The 23006-nt window shown below is 33.4% G+C and overlaps 1 protein-coding gene across 1 annotated transcript in view; it reads left to right on the top strand.

Annotated features, from left to right (window-relative positions):
• Positions 1-23006, top strand: part of LOC149528337 (putative hydrolase C777.06c) — a 103966-nt gene that overhangs the window by 23035 nt on the left and 57925 nt on the right. The window contains exon 2 of the mRNA XM_089811699.1: positions 2589-2724. Within this exon, the coding sequence (XP_089667825.1) occupies positions 2589-2724 (136 nt within the window). The remainder of the gene's footprint in view (positions 1-2588; positions 2725-23006) is intronic.

The raw sequence follows: 23006 nt of genomic DNA, 5'->3' as shown, positions 1-23006 counted from the left end.
ATTTGGCAAGCCGTCCCACCAAATCTGCCCTCTTGTTATCTACGTTGGCTCCTTAATGCCAATTCCCAGCCGCAAACAATGATTGTCTTCTAACCGTGAGTCATCCCTCACTCCCACCACCAATTTGATAGCTGAATGAAGGAATGCAGGCCAGTCACGCGTACGGATATTTATTGCAGATGTGTGGACCCTTGAAATTGCAGCCGTAGGTACTAATATTAATTCCGGGAGTTAAGAATAGTGGACGCAAGTCTTTAGAGGAAGACGCCTGCTATTCCCAAGTGCAATGCTGCCTTCAAACATCCAATGCCAAAGCTCACAAATTGCTGCTAGTAAATATTCAGACTTCATAATTTAATAACGTCCTCCACCACTCAGAATTCACAAGCCCCAATCAAACTCTGATCACTCCATTGGGAGACATTCACAACCAACATCTCCTTAGCTACGGATATAGTAGGGAGATTCAATGCAAATTATATACCTCAGCATAATTTGCAAACACCAAATTCAGAATTCTCATATTGATAATGCCATTCTCCTTCTCAGATTGATAATGCCATTCTCCTAGACACAGATAATCACAGATAGGAGATTTAACCAATGAAATCACTATACACCAGCAATGACTTCGGACAATCTACGAAACTCAGAAACCCTTATACTTCAGCAAGGGCTCACAATTCAGAACTCAGGAAAAGCCACAAAGCCAACAAAAACAAATATATATTCAAGCATGCTTTTCCTAATGAAATGAGCTCTCATTTATAATCTTTCATTGGCCAAAGTTTCTTAAAAAACTCCACTTCAGAAATTGTGGAAGTTTTCCAAAAGAACTCAATACTTGAAACTTTCCAACATACTTTTTAGAAATATCTCTGAATGTCATTATTGTAATAATATAAATATCATTATAATAATGCAACTTGATAATTATTGAATAAATAAGAGCTCATGTAATTATTAACCTTATTTATTGCAGGTGACAACCAACTGCCAAAGCCACCTACTGCAGTTCCAAAAATAGACTTACTAAAAATAATAAGTCCACAATTGGGACCCCCAAAACACCCTGACACTCACAAGGGTTGCTATGATGAGCTAACTCCATCAATTGCATAGACTTGCCAAAAACAGAGACATTACATGTGAAGAATCACCCTCAATTATTATTTTTAATTGATTTTACTTCCAAGCGATGGGTATCCCTTTCATATGGTGGTAAGGATGGGGTAGGTATCTTTTCAGTGGGTCTAGTAACTCAAATACACAAATCTTGTGAGTGTTGGCGAACATTTGAGATGTTATCCGCTTTAGTAAGTTATAAGCTATTTTCAAACTGTTTTTACTTTAAAATGATTATGGTTACAAGACTATTTAGCCCAGTGTACAATTAGAACACATAAAGCATCTGTAATAGTGTAGGCTTGTGTTGTATGCATTTCTAATTCGAATTGGTGTAAGCAACCCATCTACTATGTTTTTTGTCAATCTACTCTAGTGAGTCTGATGAGGACCAAGCTATGACCATTGGAAGTGTGCTATAGGAGTCTTAAAAATCTCACATCCGGCAGTGCTATTCTACGCGCAGATGGATCCCCTTCTATGCAATATGTTTAGGTCTTGTAAGTTTTTTTCCTTAATTCCCCAAAGATTCACAAGTCTTGTATTAGTACTTAAATCTTGCACTTACAAATTTCTTTGTCATGTAATTGATTCCGCTCTATGTTGCTTCTGCCACTAATAGACTCAAGATGTTCAATACTGACATCCAATAATTTTGCTGGTGTTATTATGGTCCCATACACACACCTAGGCTTCACATCATAGAAGTTAACTATCTGCCTGTCAGAACTTGTTCTCAATTTTGGCATATTGAGGATCAATATCATATGTAGGTTTCACTGTTGAGGAGCGGAGTATCTGTCTGCCACCATTTTCTCTCAATTATTGTGAACTAATGCTCCATATGTGCATCTCAAATATTGCAGAATAAAAGTTCAAACACTTTGGGTATGGTCAACTAGATGAATAATGAATTGCTAAACTTAATCATCTATTGTCAGATGGATATGTGAATGCAATACACATGCTAATGCACAATATTTGAATGAAAACCAGTGCTAATCTATTTTCTTTAAAATTTCTATAAGAATGGTGTTGATGTCCACAAAATTACAAGATTTTCTTGTATACTTTTTTAACTGTCACTTGCCAACACCAATTCTTCTCCATAATCTGCAATGTTGCATCTGCTTTAGTTGAAAGTCCTTTTTTCTCTAGTAACAATACAGACAATTTGAGTTATTGAGCACGTGAACACATTTTCCTTGATCATAGCTGCCATAAATATACCAAGAAAAATAATATATTTTGTAGTTGTGTTTGTTCCTTGATAATACCTTTCATTGACTGGAAATTTGAGTAGCTCTTATATTTTTCTTATTATTGGTATTTTCTTTCTGAAATGTTTTTCTTTCTTGTATTTATTATTTGCTAGCAAGTTTTCACAGTTCTCTTTGTTCTTTAGAATTATTGATGTTGCCATGTTTATAATTTTATTGCTCTAAATTTTAAACATTTTGTAGGTGCAATCCTTCACTTTTGATTGACTATGATCGAGGAAATGGAGATCACGGCTATATTGTGATAGATGTTGGAAAGAATTTCAAGGAGCAAGTCTTGCGATGGTTTCTTCACTACAAAATTCCTCAAATAGATGCTGTGAGTATTTCACTATTTTTTCTCTATAATTTTCCGTCTTTTGATTCTGATTTTATATGTATATAAGTATATGCAAAAATAATTATTGTTAGTCCATTCACAACTTTGGGCATGGATCGTAGCATTTTCTTTGTTCATGTAGCTGCTTAGAATTCTAATGATCCAATGGTAGCATGTTATATTAAAATATTAAAAGATTTGGATCATGTTTATATTGTCTTTGGAGTCTTTAGGAGGCACAAGGGATCACTTATTTTGCATCATCTATTAAAAGTGGTATCAAGGTCAATGTGGTGTCTTGTTGAATAAGGCTCACAAATTTGAGTCCTCGAATCTTCCTGTTGTGTACAGTGTTCTCTTTTATTTAAATGCTTGACCAGCCTCTCAATACTACTTTCTCGTTCCAACCTTGCCTACATTTGAGAAGAGAAAAGAGAATAGCAAATATCTTCTTCATGCAAGTTGTAGAAATGCAAATTGTACAATCTCGAAGTGAAGGCAACAAACAATTAAAGAATTGCAACCAAGAATATGACCTTCTGCCCCTAATCAATCTCCTCTATAAGATGCTATTTTCAATTTTCCAGTTCCAAGGTAACAATTGGGGCTATTGCTCATGCAAAGTTGGTGTCAAGTAGATCTGCCTTGCAATTATGACAACAATGAACTTGATAATTTTGTGATGTCAGATTTAGTGTTGTAAATTGTACTCGAACTAATGAGTCCAATTTCACATTCTCCTATCATTCATTTTTAGCTTTCCACTCTTCTAAGCACTGTTGGAACCATTTGTAGCTTTAAATTAAAATTTAACTCGAGGATATGTGTTGTATTCTATTTTAAAATACACTCCTCTTTGGGCTCTTATTAGAGTGTGTCCTTTACTATATCTTTTTAAGATCATATGGGGTTCTATCCTATTTTTAATTTCAATACACTTAATTCCCCACTTCAGTGTCATCAATCACAATTTTAATTACAGATGTGATAGCAGGGCCCTACTATTTCATTTCCTTAAAAGTTGGGCCTATTTTGCTTCTTTTTGTCAATTATTAACGTAGCCTGCAGTTCGTGCAATAGTCCTACTCTATTTGGCTCAAATTCTGGGAGAATAATATGTCAACCTTGGCATTTCCAAATCTGGTGTCAACGTTGGGATATGACTGTTGTAAGTCAGCCACAATGCAAAAATATCTTGAGAACCCTATAGAAGGTACCTCTCCTAGTTCATTTCATCATCTCTCATTCACAAGTTCATTCAAAGAGCAATATTCTTCTCAAGAGAAGATCTAAGAGCAAGGAACATCAAACTACAACAAGGCATGTTCAAATATGAGTTCATGATGGATTTTGTGATGATTTCTCATGCTATTGCATTAACATTCAGAGGACTGATCCTAAGAGTATTGCATCATCAATCAAGGGTAGACTCAATTCATTGAGTATTCACTTTCAAGCATTTCATTTCAGATTTAGCTTCTTCCCTAGCAAGGGTAAGCTACAAAGTGTTGTTGATACATCTGGTGTCATGATCCACCTACATATGAAGCCTTTTTGGGAAGGTTTTATAGTGAAGTGGCACTCGAGTACCATGTTTTGGGATGTTTCAACGTGGCTAGTTTTTGCCATTCACGATGCTGTTAACAGAAAGCGACAATGATTATGGAGATGATTTTTGTATTTATATTTTATGACTTAGTGCAATATGTTAGAAATAAATAATACTAAGAGAGGGGGTTAATTAGTATTCTAAAAGCTTTTTCCCACAATTGGATTTTATTAATTACTTTACAACATGCATATGAAAGTAAACCAATAATGCTGAACAATAAATAAAACCATACACAAAGAGAACTCATAACACCATATTTTGTTAACCAGGGAAACCCTGGCCAAGGGAAAACCCCAGTTGGGATGACACCCACAAAATGATCCACTAAACAAAAGAATTCTGTTAAGGATATTGACCCTGTTAGGAGTCTATGAATTACATATAGTGTCTCGGTCGTTGTTAGAGGACTATGCCCTGTTAAAAGGCTGAACCCTGCTAGGAGTTGGTAGTACAATTACAGCTGTATGCAAGAAGAGTCCATTGCCCTAACAGGCAATTATACAATATAGTGCCTTTATACAAAATGAGATAGATACAAAAACCTTTTTACTGCTGACTGCTGTACTTTGCATAGCTCTGATTCGACATTAGAATTTGCATCATAGATCTCTCATACAAGTTCTCATATCACATACTCAGTTCGCATACGCTTTATATACTTGGCATTACCTTACATCTACTTAATTCGCAAGTAGTGACTCTTTACTTATACTCTTTTCTTTCACAAAACACTTGTGCAGTCAGCTTGATGCATTCACTTGTTATGCTAACTTAGGGTAAACATCTAGGATGTCGTCCCTACACAATTAAGTTAATTTTTTCATGACCCTATTGTTCTACTGTGTATACTACATTTACTGGTGTTCTACTTGTAGCTTCGTCTGTATTGTTTGTATTGATCTGCGCGTTTAAGTACGTCATCATGACACTCTATTCTACCTGTCCTTAACTGCACACGTGCCAAATATCTCTGTAGTCTTCACAATACCAAAAACTATCTTTGTACTGCCAGTGAAACTGTCTAACACATAGACAATTTTCTGTCTCTAACTATAGAATCTCCAACTATATATTCTGCCATCTTATTTTGAGATATATGTTGCCATAGTGACAACCCTAACTCATTCTACCTAGCCATATCGCCAACAATCTCCCCCTTTGGCATTGATGGCAACATATGAGAAAATTGGCTAAGTCCCAAAATGATGTACAATTTTTTTTCAAAATTGGCCTCGAAAACTTTACAAAATTTCAAAATTACAAAAATTTGTGGATCATTACATTTATAACCATCTTCCTTATGCCTCCTAATGCTAAGTAACATTGCTCCCCCTTAGTATATACTTTATACAATTTTCCTTGTATACTTCTCCCCCTTTGACATCAATGACAAAGGTATCAAAAACTTATGTACATGTCAAAATTGTGACTCATTACTGTAAAGGTTTATGGATCTTCTTAGATAAAACAATTACAATAAATTAGGAAACAACTGATGATCTTACTTGTATTACTGAGGTGCAGAGTATGGCTTTAATAAGTATGACCTTTGATTGTATTTGTTCAGATCTTTTGCTCTTGAGAATGACTGATGGTATAACTTGTATGCTAACTGTCCTTATGCTACTTGTGCAAGTTTGTTTTTACTGAAATATATAATATCAACTTGTTTGCAGATCACTGGGAATAAATGCCGTGTATTGATTTTTTACCATAGTGATCTGCTCACCTTTATATAAGTAATGTGAGCCACAACCATTGCAGAGTCATGGCTCTACGTGGCCTTTGACATGCCTCTTCGGTGGTGTGATTTCAAACAACAAAACGATAACATTAACCTTCGACTCATTAACACTAAAGTGTCGATTCATGTAAATGATTTGCTACATTAATATTAATAAGGCAATACTACCGATAGGCACCAGTCGAGGGTTATGCTAGGAAAACATATAAATCCAAGCATATATATATATATATATATATATATATATATATATATATATATATATATATATATATATATATATATATATATATATATATATGTTTGATGAGTAAACAGTAACAGTTTATCAAACTTAAATACAAATTATTATATCAGATAAATACTAATTACTTCTACTAAAGCTAAATCATTAACACTCCCTCTTTAGCAAGGGAGAAGTAAAATTCCATTTGAATTTCAGCATACTAAATCTGATCACTTTATCTGATCTTCACACAATGAAATAGTTATAAGTCAGATAACAAAAATCACAAAATTATGAACACTTATCATAATGCATATTAAAAAAACTCTAATTGTCTGAAATAATATCTAGATTAACCACAATAAGAATGTTAAGTATGATCTCTAATTGCTCAAGGCAATGTCTAGAGATGTCCGTAGTAATAACATAAGATTTCATGATCTTTAATTGCTTGAAGCAATGTCTAGAGATGTCCATGAAAATTTGTTACTCATGATCTCTAATTGCTCGAGGTAGTATCTAGAGATGTCCATGATAGTAATATGAGTTTGTTATTTATGATCCCTAATTGTTTAAAGCAATGTCTAGAGATGTCCATGATAACATGCCTATTACTTACAAGATCATCACCTTGTAAATAATTAACTTTGGAATAAATATGTACATGAAAGATAGTCACCTTTCATTACATATAATGCAACTAACAAACAATAGAAGCATAAACACACAAGAATTAAAATTTGATATAATATTTCAATATTACAAATTAATCATACCAAGTTTATCTCTGAAGTATTTCAACTTCACTTTAGCAAGAGGCTTGGTAAAGATATCAGCTGTTTGCTCATTAGTACAAATATACTCTAATTGAATAATTCCTTGATCTACCATATCTCGAATGTAATGAAAAGGAATTTCAATATGTTTGGAGCGATTGTTGAATACTGGATTGGTTGAAAGCTTGATGCAACTTTGATTATCACAATGAATCACAGTGGGGTTCAAAGGTCTCTTAAACAAATCTGCCAACAACTTCCGGAACCATACTGCTTCTCTAGCACTTGAAGAAGATGCAATGTATTTTGCTTTGGTGGAGCTTAATGCAATTGAAGTCTGTTTTTTGCTGGACCAAAAAATCATGCCAGATCCTAGACTGAAGCAATATCTAGAATTACTTTTACGTTCAATAGGATTGCCTGCCCAATCAGAATCTGAATATTCATGAATTTCAATGTTGACTTTCTCATATTTGATTACCATTCCAGTAGTACCTCTCAAGTATCTCAAAATGTATTTAGCTGCACGTAGATGTATCTTCTTTGGTGCACACATAAACTGACTCAAGGTGTGAGTAGCATAGCATATGTCAGGATGAGTATTAACCAAATACATTAAAGATCCAATAATCTACCTGTAGTAAATAGAATTTGTAGGTTCTTATTTGATTACATCATCTTTCAATTTATGTAGATTTACTTCCATAGGAGTAGCTGCGGGTTTACATTCCATCATCCCAAATTTAGTTAAGATATCTAATGTATATTTTCCCTGATTCAAAATAATGCAGTTATCCTACTGCCAGATTTCTAATTTAAGAAAGTAGGGAAGTAGACCTAAGTCTTTCATTTCAAATTCTGCTATGAGCTCTTGTTTGCATTTCTCTATGAGATATTCCTCACCTGTTATTAACAAATCATCAACATATAACACAAGGATAATCATATCATCTCCATCTGTTTTAAAATATAAGTTGGGATCAGCTTCATTTTTGGAATGTCCTAACTTCAGTAGGTAGTTGTCTATCCTTTCATACCAAGCTTTCTTTAACTTATAGACATGAGTTTTGCTGTCATGAGTATTGAACCCTTCTGGTTGCTTGACATAGACTTCTTCAATCTTGCCATTGAGGAATGTTGTTTTGACATCCATTTCGTGTACCTTCCATCCCTTGGATGCTGCAATAGCCAAGATGGTTCTGACAGAAGTATATCTAGCAACTAGAGCAAAAGTTTCTTCATAATTGATGCCTTCTTTCAATGAGAACCCTCGTGTTACAAATCTGGTTGTATTTTTCGATGCTACCATTAGATGCATGTTTAATTTTGAATAGCAATTTGGAAGAAACAACTAATTTGTTCTTTGGTCTTGGTACCACATCCCATACATCATTTTTTAATATAGAGTTATATTCTTCAATCATTGCTTCTTTCCAAGACTGATTTGAAAGTGCTTCTTTAACATTAGAAGGTTCTGTTTTTATAAGTTCAGTTAACAATGCAACATAACATGATTGATTTCTTGTTCTTTTGCTCTCTCGCGTTACTTCATCAGGTTCAACATGATTTTCTTCTATCATTTTCCTAGCTCAGAGTGGCCTATTTTTATTAGTGATATTTTCAGATTCTTCATGAATAGGCATAGTGGAAGAGGAAGGTTCAGAATGATTCTCCCTCTCAATTTCTGTTTGTTGATATTCTTCAGGAATAAACTCAGTAATAGATTCATCACTGTTTTTGGAAATGTTAAAGGCACTATCTTCTTCAAATTTTACATCTCTGCTAATCTCAATTGTTCTTTGTCCTGGAATGAAGATTTCGTATCCTTTAGTTGTTTCACTATATCCAATAAATATTCCCTTTTTCCCAGAAGGTTCTACTTTTGTTTTTCTCTTTAGGTATGTGAATATAAATTGGACATCCAAAAATTCTGAAGTGACTTAGGTTAGGTTTAATGCCAGTGAATACTTTTTCTAGAGTGGCGTTTTCTAAAATTGAGTGTGGGCATCTATTTTGTATGTAGACTGCAGTATTAGATGCTTCGGCTCAGAAGGAAGTGTGAAGGTTTTGATCGTGCATCATTGCTTTGGCTGATTCAACAATTGATTTGTTTTTACATTCTGCAATTCCATTTTGTTGAGGATTATAAGGTATAGAAAAATCCCTCTTAATCCCAACAGTAATGCAAATTTTTTTAAAAATATCAGAGATATATTCACCTCCATTGTCTGATCTAAGAGTTTTAATTTTATGTCTTGACTGATTTTCAACTAAGGCTTTGGATTCTTTGAATTTTGCTAAGATTTCAGTTGATTCCTTTTGTTTTAAGAAATAAATCCAGGTTCTTCTAGAGTAATCATCAATAAAAATTATATAGAAGAAACATCCATTAAGAGAATTTACAGACATCGGACCACAAAGATCAGTATGGATCAGTTCAAGGATGCATTTAGATTTGTGATCACTTTTAGGAAATGATTGTTTAGAGTTTTTGCCCAAGGCACATCCTTTGCAAATATTTGGTTGAATTGAATAGGAACCAATTTCTCTGATAGGATGAGTAGAGTTATCTCCAATGGTAACTTCTTCTGAGACTTGTTCAGAGAAGGTTTCAAATTTGTCTTTAAAACTGGTGATGTGTCTAGATACTCCACTGTCGATGATCCAAGTGTTGTTATTAGAGTTTAATTCACTTGAAAGGGCTAAGTAAAACACATAGTTTTCTCTTCCTTCTTTCTCTTCACCCTCTTCTTTGATTTCCTCTAAGGCTACTTGAATTCTTTTCTTTTTAGGACAATTTGTGGGGGTGACCAATTTTGTCACATTTAAAACATCTAACTTTTGATCAATCACGTTGCTTGTAGGATTTGTTAGACTCCTTTTTGTTGTATTTGAATTTTCTCTTCTTATTTGGTTTTATATGAAGTGCTTGGATTTCTCCCTCTTGATTTGTACTTAGTCCTCTTGAGACTAGTCTAGATTTTTGTTGAGTGCATTCATTTTTTAATATATCAAATTTTGGAAGTTTGGGTCGAGAACTTAATCCTCGAATAAATGTTTCCCAAGATAATGGAAGACCTCTCAGTGCTATCTTGCTAAGTTCTTTGTCATCAACTTGACTCTCTATTGTTGCAAGTTGATCTTTTAGTTCAAAAATTCTTAAAAAATATGAGGTGATTGATTATCCATTCTTCATTTTTATGTATAGTAGATCTTGTTTTAACGTTAATAATCAACTAGTATTATTGATTTCAAATGTATCTCGAATTGTGGAGAACATTTCAAATACAGTCTTCAGACTAGATATGGATGGTAGGATATGATCTTTTACTGAATCTATAATGATCTTCATGGCTTTGTTATTATGTCTTTTCCATGTTACTTTTTCTGGTTCATTTTTAGGCATAGTCATGTTTGATTCAATAAATTCTTCTAATTCCATTTCCCTTAATATTATCATTACTCTAATTTTCCATGAAGAGAAATTAGATGCACCCTCAAGCCTATCTTCTAGTCTCACATGATTCACCATTTTAATAATTTAGAGTTTTAGCCCCTTTTTCAAAACAAAGATATATATATATATATATATATATATTGTAATGGTTTTTCTTATCAGAATGGCTCTGATACCATGTAAAGGTTTATGGATCTTCTAATAGATAAAACAATTACAATAAATTAGGAAACAGCTAATGATCTTACTTGTATTATTGAGGTGCAGAGTATGGCTTTAATAAGTATGATCTTTGATTGTATTTGTTCAGAGCTTTTGCTCTTGAGAATAACTGATAGTATAACCTATATGCTAATTGTCCTTATGCTGCTCCTTCTAGTTAGTTTTTACTGAAATATATAATATCAAATTGTTTGCAGATTGCTCAGAATAAATGCCGTGTATTAATGATTTGCATATTTTAATTCTCTACCTTTGGCTTCCAAGGCTTATTTCCCGTGGCTATCCTTGCTTCTCCAACTACTTGTTCTGTAGGTCTATCCTCTGTTTCTTCTTTATCTTCAGATTCATTAGATTCATCTGATTCAACCATCTGTAATTTCTTTCTTCTCTTTCCAGGGCCACTTGACAATTTCTTGGTCCTTTTCTTTCTAGGTGACTCAACCTCTTGTTTCACCTTAGTAAGTCTCTCTAATTTCCTTTTGGCTGGAGGAGTGGAAGATTTACCTTCTACTATCTGCACCTCCTCTTCATCAGTCTGCTTTAGTGGATGTACAACAGTGGGTTGTACTTGCTCTACTGTGGCATAAGGGATAGTACGTATTTGTGAAGTAGATCATACTACTATTACTTCCTTTGAAGGTCCTACAATGGCAACAATTGTTGTTGCCAATACTTCTGTTTTCCCACTAGCCTTCATCTCCAAGGCTATACCCTTTACCTCATTGAATTCTTCTTAATCTCCTTATTGTAGAGCTTGCTCTCTACTTCTTTGATCTTTTCTGCATAGGTTCCCCATCTAGGAGTGTCTTTGTCCTTCTCAGACCTGAGTATGATCTTTGCATACTCTTCTATTATATCTTCACTCAACTCATAGCCCATAGGGTCTATAGACGTAACCCTCGACACAACTGCCACCATACAGGTTACATTTGTTTCAACCATGAAACACCCCTTTTTTGTACTTTTCCCCTAGTGAGGTTGGTATTCTGAATCTCTACTTCATCGCACTTTGAAAGCTTTTCATCATTTTGCTTATGTCTTCAACAATCCTTTGCTCAGACTGTCTCCTGTTGTGATATGTTACCAAGTTCATGGTGCATTAATTGTTGTTATCCCATTCCCTATCAGGCATACCAGGGAATTGCCTAATAACTTGGAAGAATAGGTGTATCAGTAGTGACTCAAACTTGAACACCGCACTTCTTGTCTTCTTTAGCTTCTCTATTTTATCCAATGGTTGATGCCTTAGAATGTCACACATATTAATTTTTTTCTTTCTTAGTTGTCATCTTGTATGCTACATGTAAGAATCTAGTAGGTACTGAGTTCAATCTTGAACTATGATTCGTTTTATAACCAATGATCTTGCTGGTTACTCTCAGATCTATTTTCTTTATGAGGTCAATCCTCATATTCCTACCATCTGATTTGATCTTCAAATTGGTTTCCACCATCTTCTTCAGATTCTTCTCATTGATTGGATTTTTGCCTTCATTGCATAAACTGGTTAGCCTATGAATCATGTCATTGTCAATCATGATAGGCATGTCTCCAACCCAAAACATTCCTTCGTGAATATGGCTCAAAATGATTTTGCTCCATTCATGGTTGTCGAAATTTGTATAGAACATATGATTTACTATGTTTCAGGTGTGCAAATTCTTGTTTCAATGATAAGTCTCCTTGGCACTATAATGTCCTCGATTAAGACATTAGATTATAAATCCCGACTCTTGCATATATTTTTCCATATTTTTCTCTGAATTATCCGTTTATCTCAATTTCTGAATATATTCCACTTTATTTCCTAAAACAATTGATGATTTCTCTCCTTTGTGTTTGTATTCATTTATATATTTCATTGTGAGAAGGGATGTGTCTATTCAATTTAATTTTGTTATATTTATCATTTATTTATACAAATATTTTAATATTAAAATATTATTATATATGTGAATCATATCATATACAATTTATTTCTCTATTAAATATTACAATTATAATGTAATATCATATTATATGATAATGATTTTACTATAACGTTATTGATATTATTATTACTATTTTATTTATTAATAATAATTTGACCTTATTATTTTATTAGTTATTACATTAGTAACATATTATAACAATAATATATTGTTTTATTCTTTAATAATATATTATATTATTGAATATATTTTTATAATTATATTTATTCATCATGAAATTATAATATTTTTATATATAGTCATTTACTCTAATAATTTAATATATACATTTATTTAAAATAATTCAACTATATTACCACAATTAGGGGACATGACAGTCCACCCTTCCTCAAATTGCTTGTCCTCAAGCAATGACCGTTTACACTAAATCTTTCTTGTGAAGTCAATATACAAGTTATACACTAGGATGAAAGAATACATAAGGTATGCATGTAGCTAATGTTGTAATGCATGAAGTAAATATATGAGTACTTGCAGACACGAAGCATACACAAAGAAGACACATTAATGCATGAAGACACGAAGCATACATGATGAAGACACCCAATACACAAGTTGTGCAATTCATATCCTATCGATTACATTGTATGTATAGGCTAGGTCACCCGAGGATTGGACAAGGAAATCACATTAAAGGCTTGACAAGACCTTGGTCCTCACCTTTCAAATGGATACCTTCCATCCCTCACCATGCCTAGATGCTATACCATACCACAGTCCTCGAAACATCATTGTGGGATACCATAGCTTGATAAACCTAAACCCAAGAGTTGGTATATACCCCTCTTGCTTTAGGACTCAGCCCTACCCTCTTATCCACCTAGTGTCTTACTGATTAACATAATTTTGAGATCATTTTAGAATCATTACCTTTTAATGATTGCCTTACTAGAGTACTCGAGTATTGTAGTGGGGTCCCATAGCTCGATAAGCCTAAACCCAAGAGTGGAATACATCCCTCTCTTGCCTTAGGGATCAGCCCTGCCCTCTTACCTACCTCGTCCTTTCCTCATTAATATGCATTTCCAATTCATTTTGAATCATTTGGTTTTGATAATTAAATTTCATATAATTTTATTATATTACCACTTCTTATCATTACCATTTATATTCTATATGTTTCATTATACTTTTTGTCTTATATCACATTTATATTTCTCTTCTATATTACATTTTATCTTAACCTTATATTAATATTTATACTTTTATATTTACCAATTTAGTAACCTTATGTATTGAAAGAATTTTATCTTACCATACCTTGGTTTGTGGTGGTCTTTTCCCTTTTAACCAATGACGTGGATTTCTTTACCCAATATACCAAAGGTATCTTTTGGTGGTATGACTACCATGTCTTCATTTCTTGATTTCTTATTCCACACAAATGCACTATGAGAGATTTTATCATGCTTCCCTAATTTGTTTCAGTCTATGTCATCTCATTCCTTGGTAATAATAATTGCTGGGATTGTGTTCCTCATTTTCTTTATCATCTTTGCAAGTTGTCTTATGCAATTCTCACCTCTAACTCCATTTTATATGTTTCTTAATCATCTCAATAATCCTTCATCGCTTATTGTACTTTCCTTAATTTGTTTGGACTTCCCCTGTTTTCTTTTCACATGCTTGTTTTTATGTCTTATGATAGGGTGCTATTATTAGTTTTTCCTTATGTCTCTTCTTTTGGTGCTTTTGCTCGATGAACATAATTTATGCCCTATTCCTTCCATTCATTGCCCATGTGTGAATGCCACCTTCAAATATGCACTCAAACATTTGTCTATTACACTATCCATTAGTGATTCGATCTTTGTGTAATCTCTTTCATTTTTATACATCTCTTATGGAGTGGCACATTTCTTCAAATGTAGGTTTAATATTAGGGCCCAGCCATTGGGTGACTACCTTTCAGACAAGAGCTTCACCATGTTCGGGATGAGAGGACGCCTCTGGCTACTGTAGATCCTACAGACAGAAGGAGTTCTCTTCTGCATTTGGCTTGGAAGAGCATCTTCAATAGTGATTCTTGTTTTTCAATACTCAATGATTTCACTCCTTGGGTTTTGTCCCAATATTTTTTCTTAAATCATGCCAAATATCTCTTCTCACTTATCAAAATATACTCTTTGGTGAATCTAAGCCTGGTATATCTCCTTCCATTCGTATGCTATTCCCTATTTGAAATCTGTATGCTTAATTTATATTGTGATTTATTGGCACGCTTTCCTGCCATGCTGCACCAAATATGTAGTTTCCTATTACTGAGTTGGTCGAGCATGAAACATCTTTTCTCCATACATATTCTCTCTATTGAATGAGAAATAGAAATGAAGTATTGAATGTATTCCTCCTCCATTGAGCTTCTATTTCAATTTAAGATTACCCTGTTATTCCATTTGATATCTTCTCAACATGCTATCCCTAATGATTTGGGATGTCGAGTATCTCCTTTCTTCTTCCCTAACTTATTTGCTTACAGCTCCATCATTCCTAGACTTAATAGTTGAATGTATTTTTTATATATTGATATGCACAAATTAATGCTTCACTCTATTTAAGTATTCTCCCGTCTCATATAATATTTCCCTTCATTGGCTAAATGTTCTGTATAAAATGTTCGATGTTCTTGGTTACTATATTCAAGTCTCTGTGGTTTTCCCATTCTCCCTAATATCTTTTGTCATTGATGTCACTATGAAATGTGCAAAGTGTGCTCTTCCCACAACGTCACCTCGTGTGTACCGCTGTATTGCAGAATGTTCTGATTCATACTGGGTCCTAATTCGTACTTGCTCCTCCTTCGCTGTCAACTTTGTCAGCGCTGTCCTTAAATCTTCCACGACTTCTGTTCTTTTCTGCTATTTATAGGGGCTTGCAATGTCTAGGATTTGTTGTTTATTTTCTTAAAATTGTTGAGTTTGATCGGCGGCTCCCCTTCTTTATAATGCCTCAAAGGCTCCCTCTCTCTTGACTAACGTCATTTTCCTTATGAGGATTGAATCCTATGCTGTAAGTCTGGTGTCTTTAACTGTAATACTTGGCATGGACGTTGTGCAATGCCTTCTTAATCCTTCCTGTTCGATGATGAAATCAATGATGAGGTTGTGTTGGACAATTTCACCCAGTCGGATCTTGAATTCTCTGCTACAATTATGAAAGCTTTGGAAAACTAATTAATGTCTTTAACATTCACAGGCTGGCAAGATGCTAGCTTTGATACCATTGTAATGTCCTCGATTAGGACATTAGATTATAAATCCCTACTCTTGCATATATTATTCTATATTTGTCTCTGATTTATCCTTATATCTCAATCCTTGAATATATTCCACTTTATTTCCTAAAATAATTGATGATTTCTCTCCTTTGTGTTTATATTTATTTATATATTTCATTGTGAGAAGGGATGTGTCTATTCAATTTAGTTTTGTTATATTTATCACTTATTTATACTAATATTTTAATATTAAAATATTATTATATATGTGAATCATATCATATAAAATTTATTTCTTTATTAAATATTACAATTATAATGTAATATCATATTATATGATAATGATTTTACTATAACGTTATTGATATTATTATTACTATTTTATTCGTTATTACATTAGTAACATATTATAACAATAATATATTATTTTATTCTTTAATAATATATTATATTATTAAATATATTTTTATAATTATATTTATTCATCATGAAATTATAATATTTTTATATATAGTCATTTACTCTAATATATATATATATATATATATTTAAAATAATCCATCTATATTACCATAATTAGGGGACATGATAGGCACACTAGGTCTAAGTCCTTATGAATGTCATTGTTCCCAATACTCTCAAATTTGTAGTGAATGTATGACATGATATCTTCTACGTGAAGAACATTTTTTGGAACTTGCGAAAATGCTTCTAAGGGATCATCTAGTTGAGATATGAAAGGGCGTTTCTTAAACACATATCTCGACCTCTCACTAACATCACTTATAGTAGGATTCTCCATTTCAGTAGATTTCAGTACTTCAAAAACTTTGTAAAATGCCTTTATTTCGCAAAACTAGGGCTTTTTCACTTCCCACTGTGAACACTTCAAATTTGCCTTTACTTCGCTATCAATTCGCTCACAATTGCTCCTTAACTCTTCACATGATCAAATGGTACTTAAAGTCTTGTTCACATCCTTCAAATCTTTCAAATTGAACTTCACATTAATTGTGCACCTATCGAAAATCGTAAAACTGTTACTCTTTTAACCAGTAGACTTGTTTGTTTTCGTTCTCCTTCATGTGATTACCAAATGACTTGCGCTCTTAACTAGAGCTTCCTTATAATCTTTGCTACCTCATGTTAACTTCGCAACTCTCATCTCAACTTCTAACTTCCGTTACATCTTTCTGATGCTTTGCCTTTGATAAAATGTGCTTAATTCAAATAAGACGAATCACACACTATGGCTGATTTCATTCTTTCTTCAGGTGCATCAAAATACTGTTCTCTAAAACTGTATGAGAACTTTTTGGATCTTTTGCTTTCACAAATACTTCCTTAAATTCTTCAACATGCTCTTTAAGTGCTTCCTTTTGTTGTTATTGCTACATTATCATTTCTTCTGTCATTTTTGTTATTGTCCCTTTTGTAGTTAGGATTCCTGTTGAAATTTCTTCTATCCATTCTGCGAAATCTCGCTGTGTCCAAAGTTATTGCATAACTGACATACATGTGCATTCTTTATCTAATTGGTTCCATTCTGATTATTTGGTGCTTTACAATTTCTTGCAATGTGTCCATAGTTGTTACATTTGTAACATTCAATTTGGTTCCTTACTCCATAATTGGATCCGCTTTGCGACCTCCTTCTTTCATTACCTACAGAGTTAGTATAACTAAACATTCTACCATTTCCATTATTACTATTAAACTTAGGTTTCTTACAATTTATTGCTTTATGTCCAAAACCATGACAAATATGACAATAGAAATTAGTGATAGGTTTAAAGGACTTACGTGTGCAATTTCTCTTCATATGACCAACTTCATTACATATAAAACATCTACCTTTGAATTCATATCTAGCCTTCTTAGGTGGTTCAACTTGCTTTGTTTGTTTTGGTTCATCGTGTTTCTCAAATAGATTAACTTCCTCAACTTCTTTAGATGCTTCTATAGATTTGCTTGGTTCAATCCTATTCTGATCAATCTCTTTAGCTTTAGGGGTTTCTACAATTGGATTTGGTTACTTTCTAACTTCAGTTTTCTTGGCTGATTTTTCTCTACTAAGATATCCAAAACCTGTCTTATCATAAGAAGATCTCAAATAGAATAGCTGTTCATCAATTTTCTCATTGTTGGAATAAAGTTTCTCTAACTGTTGCTTAGCATGAGTTAACTCTCATTTCACAAAGGTATTGTACTTCTCTAATTTTGCATGTTGTATTATGATAGAATCTAATTCAGATGTTACTTGAATTGGATGGGATCTTAAGTCTGCATTCCCTTATTTCAGATCTGGTTCAATCTTACTATCATCCTTCTTCAGACTCAACTTGAGTTCAACAATTTTCAACTCATGTTTCAAGATCTCATTTTCTTTCTTAAGGGTTGCTATTTCATCACTGTCACTAGTTTGTTCTTTTGATTATTTTCTAGATTTGAGATGGTCTATCTTGTCTTTTAGTTTACCAATGTAATCTTTTGCATCTTCATACCTTTCTTTCTTTGCAAGAAGATCAAGTTGCGCAAGGGCTTCTCCAAGATTTCTCTTTAATTGTTCCATATCCATAGGGATCTTACTCAAGCTGTTAAGCCTCTTCTGAGTAACTGAGCTCTGATGTCAATTGTTAGAAATAGATAATACTGAGGTGGGGGGGGGGGGAGCTGAATCAATATTCTATAGACTTGGCTCACAATTGGATATTATTAATTACTTTGCAACATGCATATGAAAGTAAACCAATAATGCTAAACAATATGTAAAACCATACACAAAGAGAACTCACACCATATTTTGTTAACTAGGGAAACCCTGGTCAATGGAAAACCTTGGTGGGGATGGCATCCACAAAATGATCCACTAAACAAAAGAATCTTGTTAAGGATATTGACCCTGTTAGGAGTCTATGAATTACATATAGTGTCTCGGTCCTTGTTAAAAGGCTCAACCTTGTTAGAAGTTGGTAGTACAATTACAACTGTATGCAAGAAGAGCCCACTGCCCTAACATGCAATTATACAATATAGTGCCTTTATACAAAATGAGATAGATACAAAGCCTCTTTATTGCTGACTGCTGTACTTGACATAGCTCTGATCTGACATTAGAATTCACATCATAGATCTCTCATACAAGTTCGCATATCACATGCTCAGTTTGCATACGCTTAATATACTTTGCATTCACATTACCTTACATCTACTTACTTCGCAAGTAGTGACTCTTTACTTATACTCTTTTCTTTCACAAAACACTTGTGTAGTCGGCTTGATGCATTCACATGTTGTCCCTACACAATTAAGTAATTATTTTGTGACCAAAATAATTCCTTAACACTTTATTCCTCTGTTTCTGCCATAGTTGCGAGTATCGCCCTAAAATCGCCAGAATCGCCGGTTTGACGATTCGATTCATGCCTGGCGAGTTTTTTGGAGCCGGTGAATTGAAGCACTGATTTTTTGTCATGAATCGCATGAATCGGCCTGATGAATCGGCATGGGCAGTGAAAAGTGAAGACACTTTTTTAATAAAACACATTTTTAAAAATATTTTTTTTGCCTTTCCTCTTTGTTTTAAGTTTTAACCCTAAAGGGCCTTCTAATTGTTTAGCATGAATAGGAAAGAGGATCTTCATCTTAGATTCTTACATACATTTATGATTTAATATCTTATGGATCTTCATCTTAGATTCTTACATACATACGTTTCATGGATCTTAGATACATACGTTTCATAGATCTTCATCTTAGATTCTTACATACATTTACAATTTGATGCCTTATGGATCTTCATTTTACATACATTCTATGATTTGAATCATTATGATCCTATGATTTCTATTACTTCAGCTACAACCTACAATTTACATTTTATGTGTAACATAATTACGAATGTGATGGATTTATCATTTATGCACCATGTTTATGTATGTTAACTTCTATTTGATGATGTTATAGCGTGTTTAAGTTATATTCAATAAAGGGTGTATGAAATGAATTTTAAATTGTTAAAATCTCTAAATTTCAAGGGTTTTTTAAATTTGCCGATTCAATTCCAATTCATGGCTGACTTGATTTCAATTTATGGCTGATTCGTGATTCGATTCGGCCTTGCCTATTTCGATTCGATTCCAATTCTCGCTACTTTGGTTTTTGCTGTGTATAGTACCTTTACTGGTGTTTTACTTGTAACTTCATCCGTACTATTCATACTGATCTGCACACTTAGGTATGTCATCATGACACTCTGTTCTACTTGTCCTTAACTGCACACGTGCCAAATATCTCTATAGACTTTGCAATACCAAAAACTATCTCTGTACTACCAATGAAACTGTCTAACACAAATAATTTTTTGTCTTTGACTGTAGAATATTCAACTATATATTCTGCCATCTTATTTTGAGATATATGTTGCCATAAATGACAACCCTAACTCATTCTACCTAGCCATATTGCCAACACGATATGCATGTGAAGGTCATTGATTCCATCATCTTGGACAAGATTAAACTTTGCCTATTCAATATTTTTGGAAGTGCATCATCTGACAAAAAATACTAATCTCTAATATGCTGCCACTGACAAGCTAATATTTGGTCTAGCACTAACAAGATCGTTGATCTATACTATTTAATATTTATTTGTAATCTCGCTAGACTATTATACTTGTTGATTTACAAAATCCCAATATAATAATTTTAGATGCCTCCTTATGATAATTTGGTAATGGTTTGTAGTTTTTACATACCAATTTTTGACCTAATATAAAATATAGCCATTGAGGTTCACATGAAGTCAGTTGACAGTTAAATTGGTTATAATCTTGTGAAATGCTAAGATGGTTAGTCGTTATAATTATTTATCACAGATTCATGAAATTTAATGGGTAGTTAGCCGTTATGATTATTTATAACTTGTTATGATAATGTGATTTAATTACAGAGAACTTCCTTGCAAGAAACACGTCGAAGGGGTGGAAGCATTGTCATAAAAGAATTAGGCACATGAGCATCACCATCACTGGGCAGATGGGTTGAGGACCTAGCTAGCATTTGAATTATAATCTTCCAACTCTATTCTTTCCATTTTAAGATTCTTGCTTTTAATCGATTAACATTTGGCATGTCAAATCAAATTAATAATTGGAATTCGAATGGATTTCTTGGAATTGATAGTAGCTGAGGAGTCATGGCTAGCTTTTAAAAGAAGCCGTGCACCAAGCCATTTGACGTCTCTCCTTTTCATTATCTGCTGCATTCCCCTTTGCAAGCTGAGTTTGAATCTTTCTCAGCCAAAACGTTCTTCCTAATGACTCCATCAAACAACCTTTTTCTCCCTTACTCTTTCAACGATTGAATATTGCATCAAGTTCAACCAGCGGGTGAGCAATCAGCCAACAGAAGTTCTGGCCCAGGGACGGGAGAAGTCACATCCAAGTCCAATCACATGTCACATTTATATGAAATTGCATGTCATATTTTTCTTCTCTTTCTAAGTATTAGCCCAATTGTATTCGGCTACTCATTTCCAGGGTTTAATGAAATACATGTTAATGTTTTATAGCTTTAGTTGGATAAATCTTAAAGGTCAAACTCTTTGTTTAAATATTATGATTATATATATTATCTTTCTATATCTTTAATATATATGATAAGTCAAAGTTCTATTTATAAATTCATTGTTTAAATATTAGTATATATATAAATGTATATAAGTAGTTGTGTATCTTATCATAAATTAAAATTCTTGGTTATATCTCCTAATAACCAAGCATGATGCTCGTATTCGGCTTCCACGTTGCTAAGGAACATTCATATTGCAGGGTTATTGGGCTGGTCATATTCTATGTTTTGATGTTTATCATGACATATCTTATGCTTTGGATGATCATGTTTTCTGTCGCCTGACTTCCTCATACCCCCAACTATGTCTAACCGATGAGGAGTCACGTCTTTTGTTTCTGACCGATATATCGAGGGGTCACATCTTTTCTACTTGCCGTCTCTCATTCTTTCATATATATGTCACGTCGATACTGTTCCTTTTAATATACATAGAAACATATTACAATTCTCGGATATTGAAGGGTGGCGGCAAAGTCTTTAATACTTAAAGGCTTATTTAGATAATTCAAGAAAATATAAATATATATCTTTATTTATATAAACAAAGGATTAATATAAATCTAATTTATGAAAATTTTACATGGTATCAGAGCAGGTCTGAAACTCGATCCCTATTAGATTTATATTTATTTATTTTGTGCACTAAAATTCTTTACCAATCAAAATGGTTAGCGGTATCAAAGTTGAAGATAGATTCGCGCGACTCAAATTATACAACATGGAAATTACGAATGAAGGTAACCTTAAAAGGTAATGATCTCAAACAATTCATGGAAAAATCTGACCAACTACCAAAAGGAAATGATGAATTGAATAAGTAGGAAAAAGACAGTGCTAGAGCCATCAAATTGATTGTGCATGCAGTTAAGGATCATTTACTCCCTATTATTTCTAAACTAGACACTGCACACGGAATGCTCCAAACACTTGAAGAAATGTTTGAGATAAACAATACAACAAGAATCCCAAATTTGAAAGACAGTCTCTCCAACATTAAGATGAACAAAGGAGAAACTAATGCATCCTATTTCATGAGGATAACTGAACTAAGGAACCAGCTCTCTAAAAATGGTCACGTTTATGATGAAAAGGAATTAACCATGACAGCTCTAAGAGGATTGCCATAATCATGGAAAACCTTCCGTCAAGGATTATGTGCTCGATCCAAACTTCCCAAGCTTGGTCGACTAAAAGATGATTGTATTCAAGAGGAAAGTATGTTAATATTACAAGATGATACTTTGATTGGAAGTGATCTTCATGCTCTTTCAACTCATGTTGATAAAAGGAAGAAACCAAATTTTAAAAGGAAAAGAAGGCATGTAGATTACTCTAAGATGCAATGTTTTAGATGTGACAACTATGGCCACTCTGCCTTTTAAATGTCCTGATAGATTGAAA

The sequence above is a fragment of the Cupressus sempervirens genome, chromosome 11 (genome assembly GCF_028749045.1).
Source record: "Cupressus sempervirens isolate cs-2001-9-10 chromosome 11, ASM2874904v1, whole genome shotgun sequence".
Lineage (NCBI taxonomy): Eukaryota > Viridiplantae > Streptophyta > Pinopsida > Cupressales > Cupressaceae > Cupressus > Cupressus sempervirens.
The sequence above is the reverse complement of the archived record's forward strand: the minus strand, read 5'-3'. Positions and strand labels throughout refer to the sequence as shown.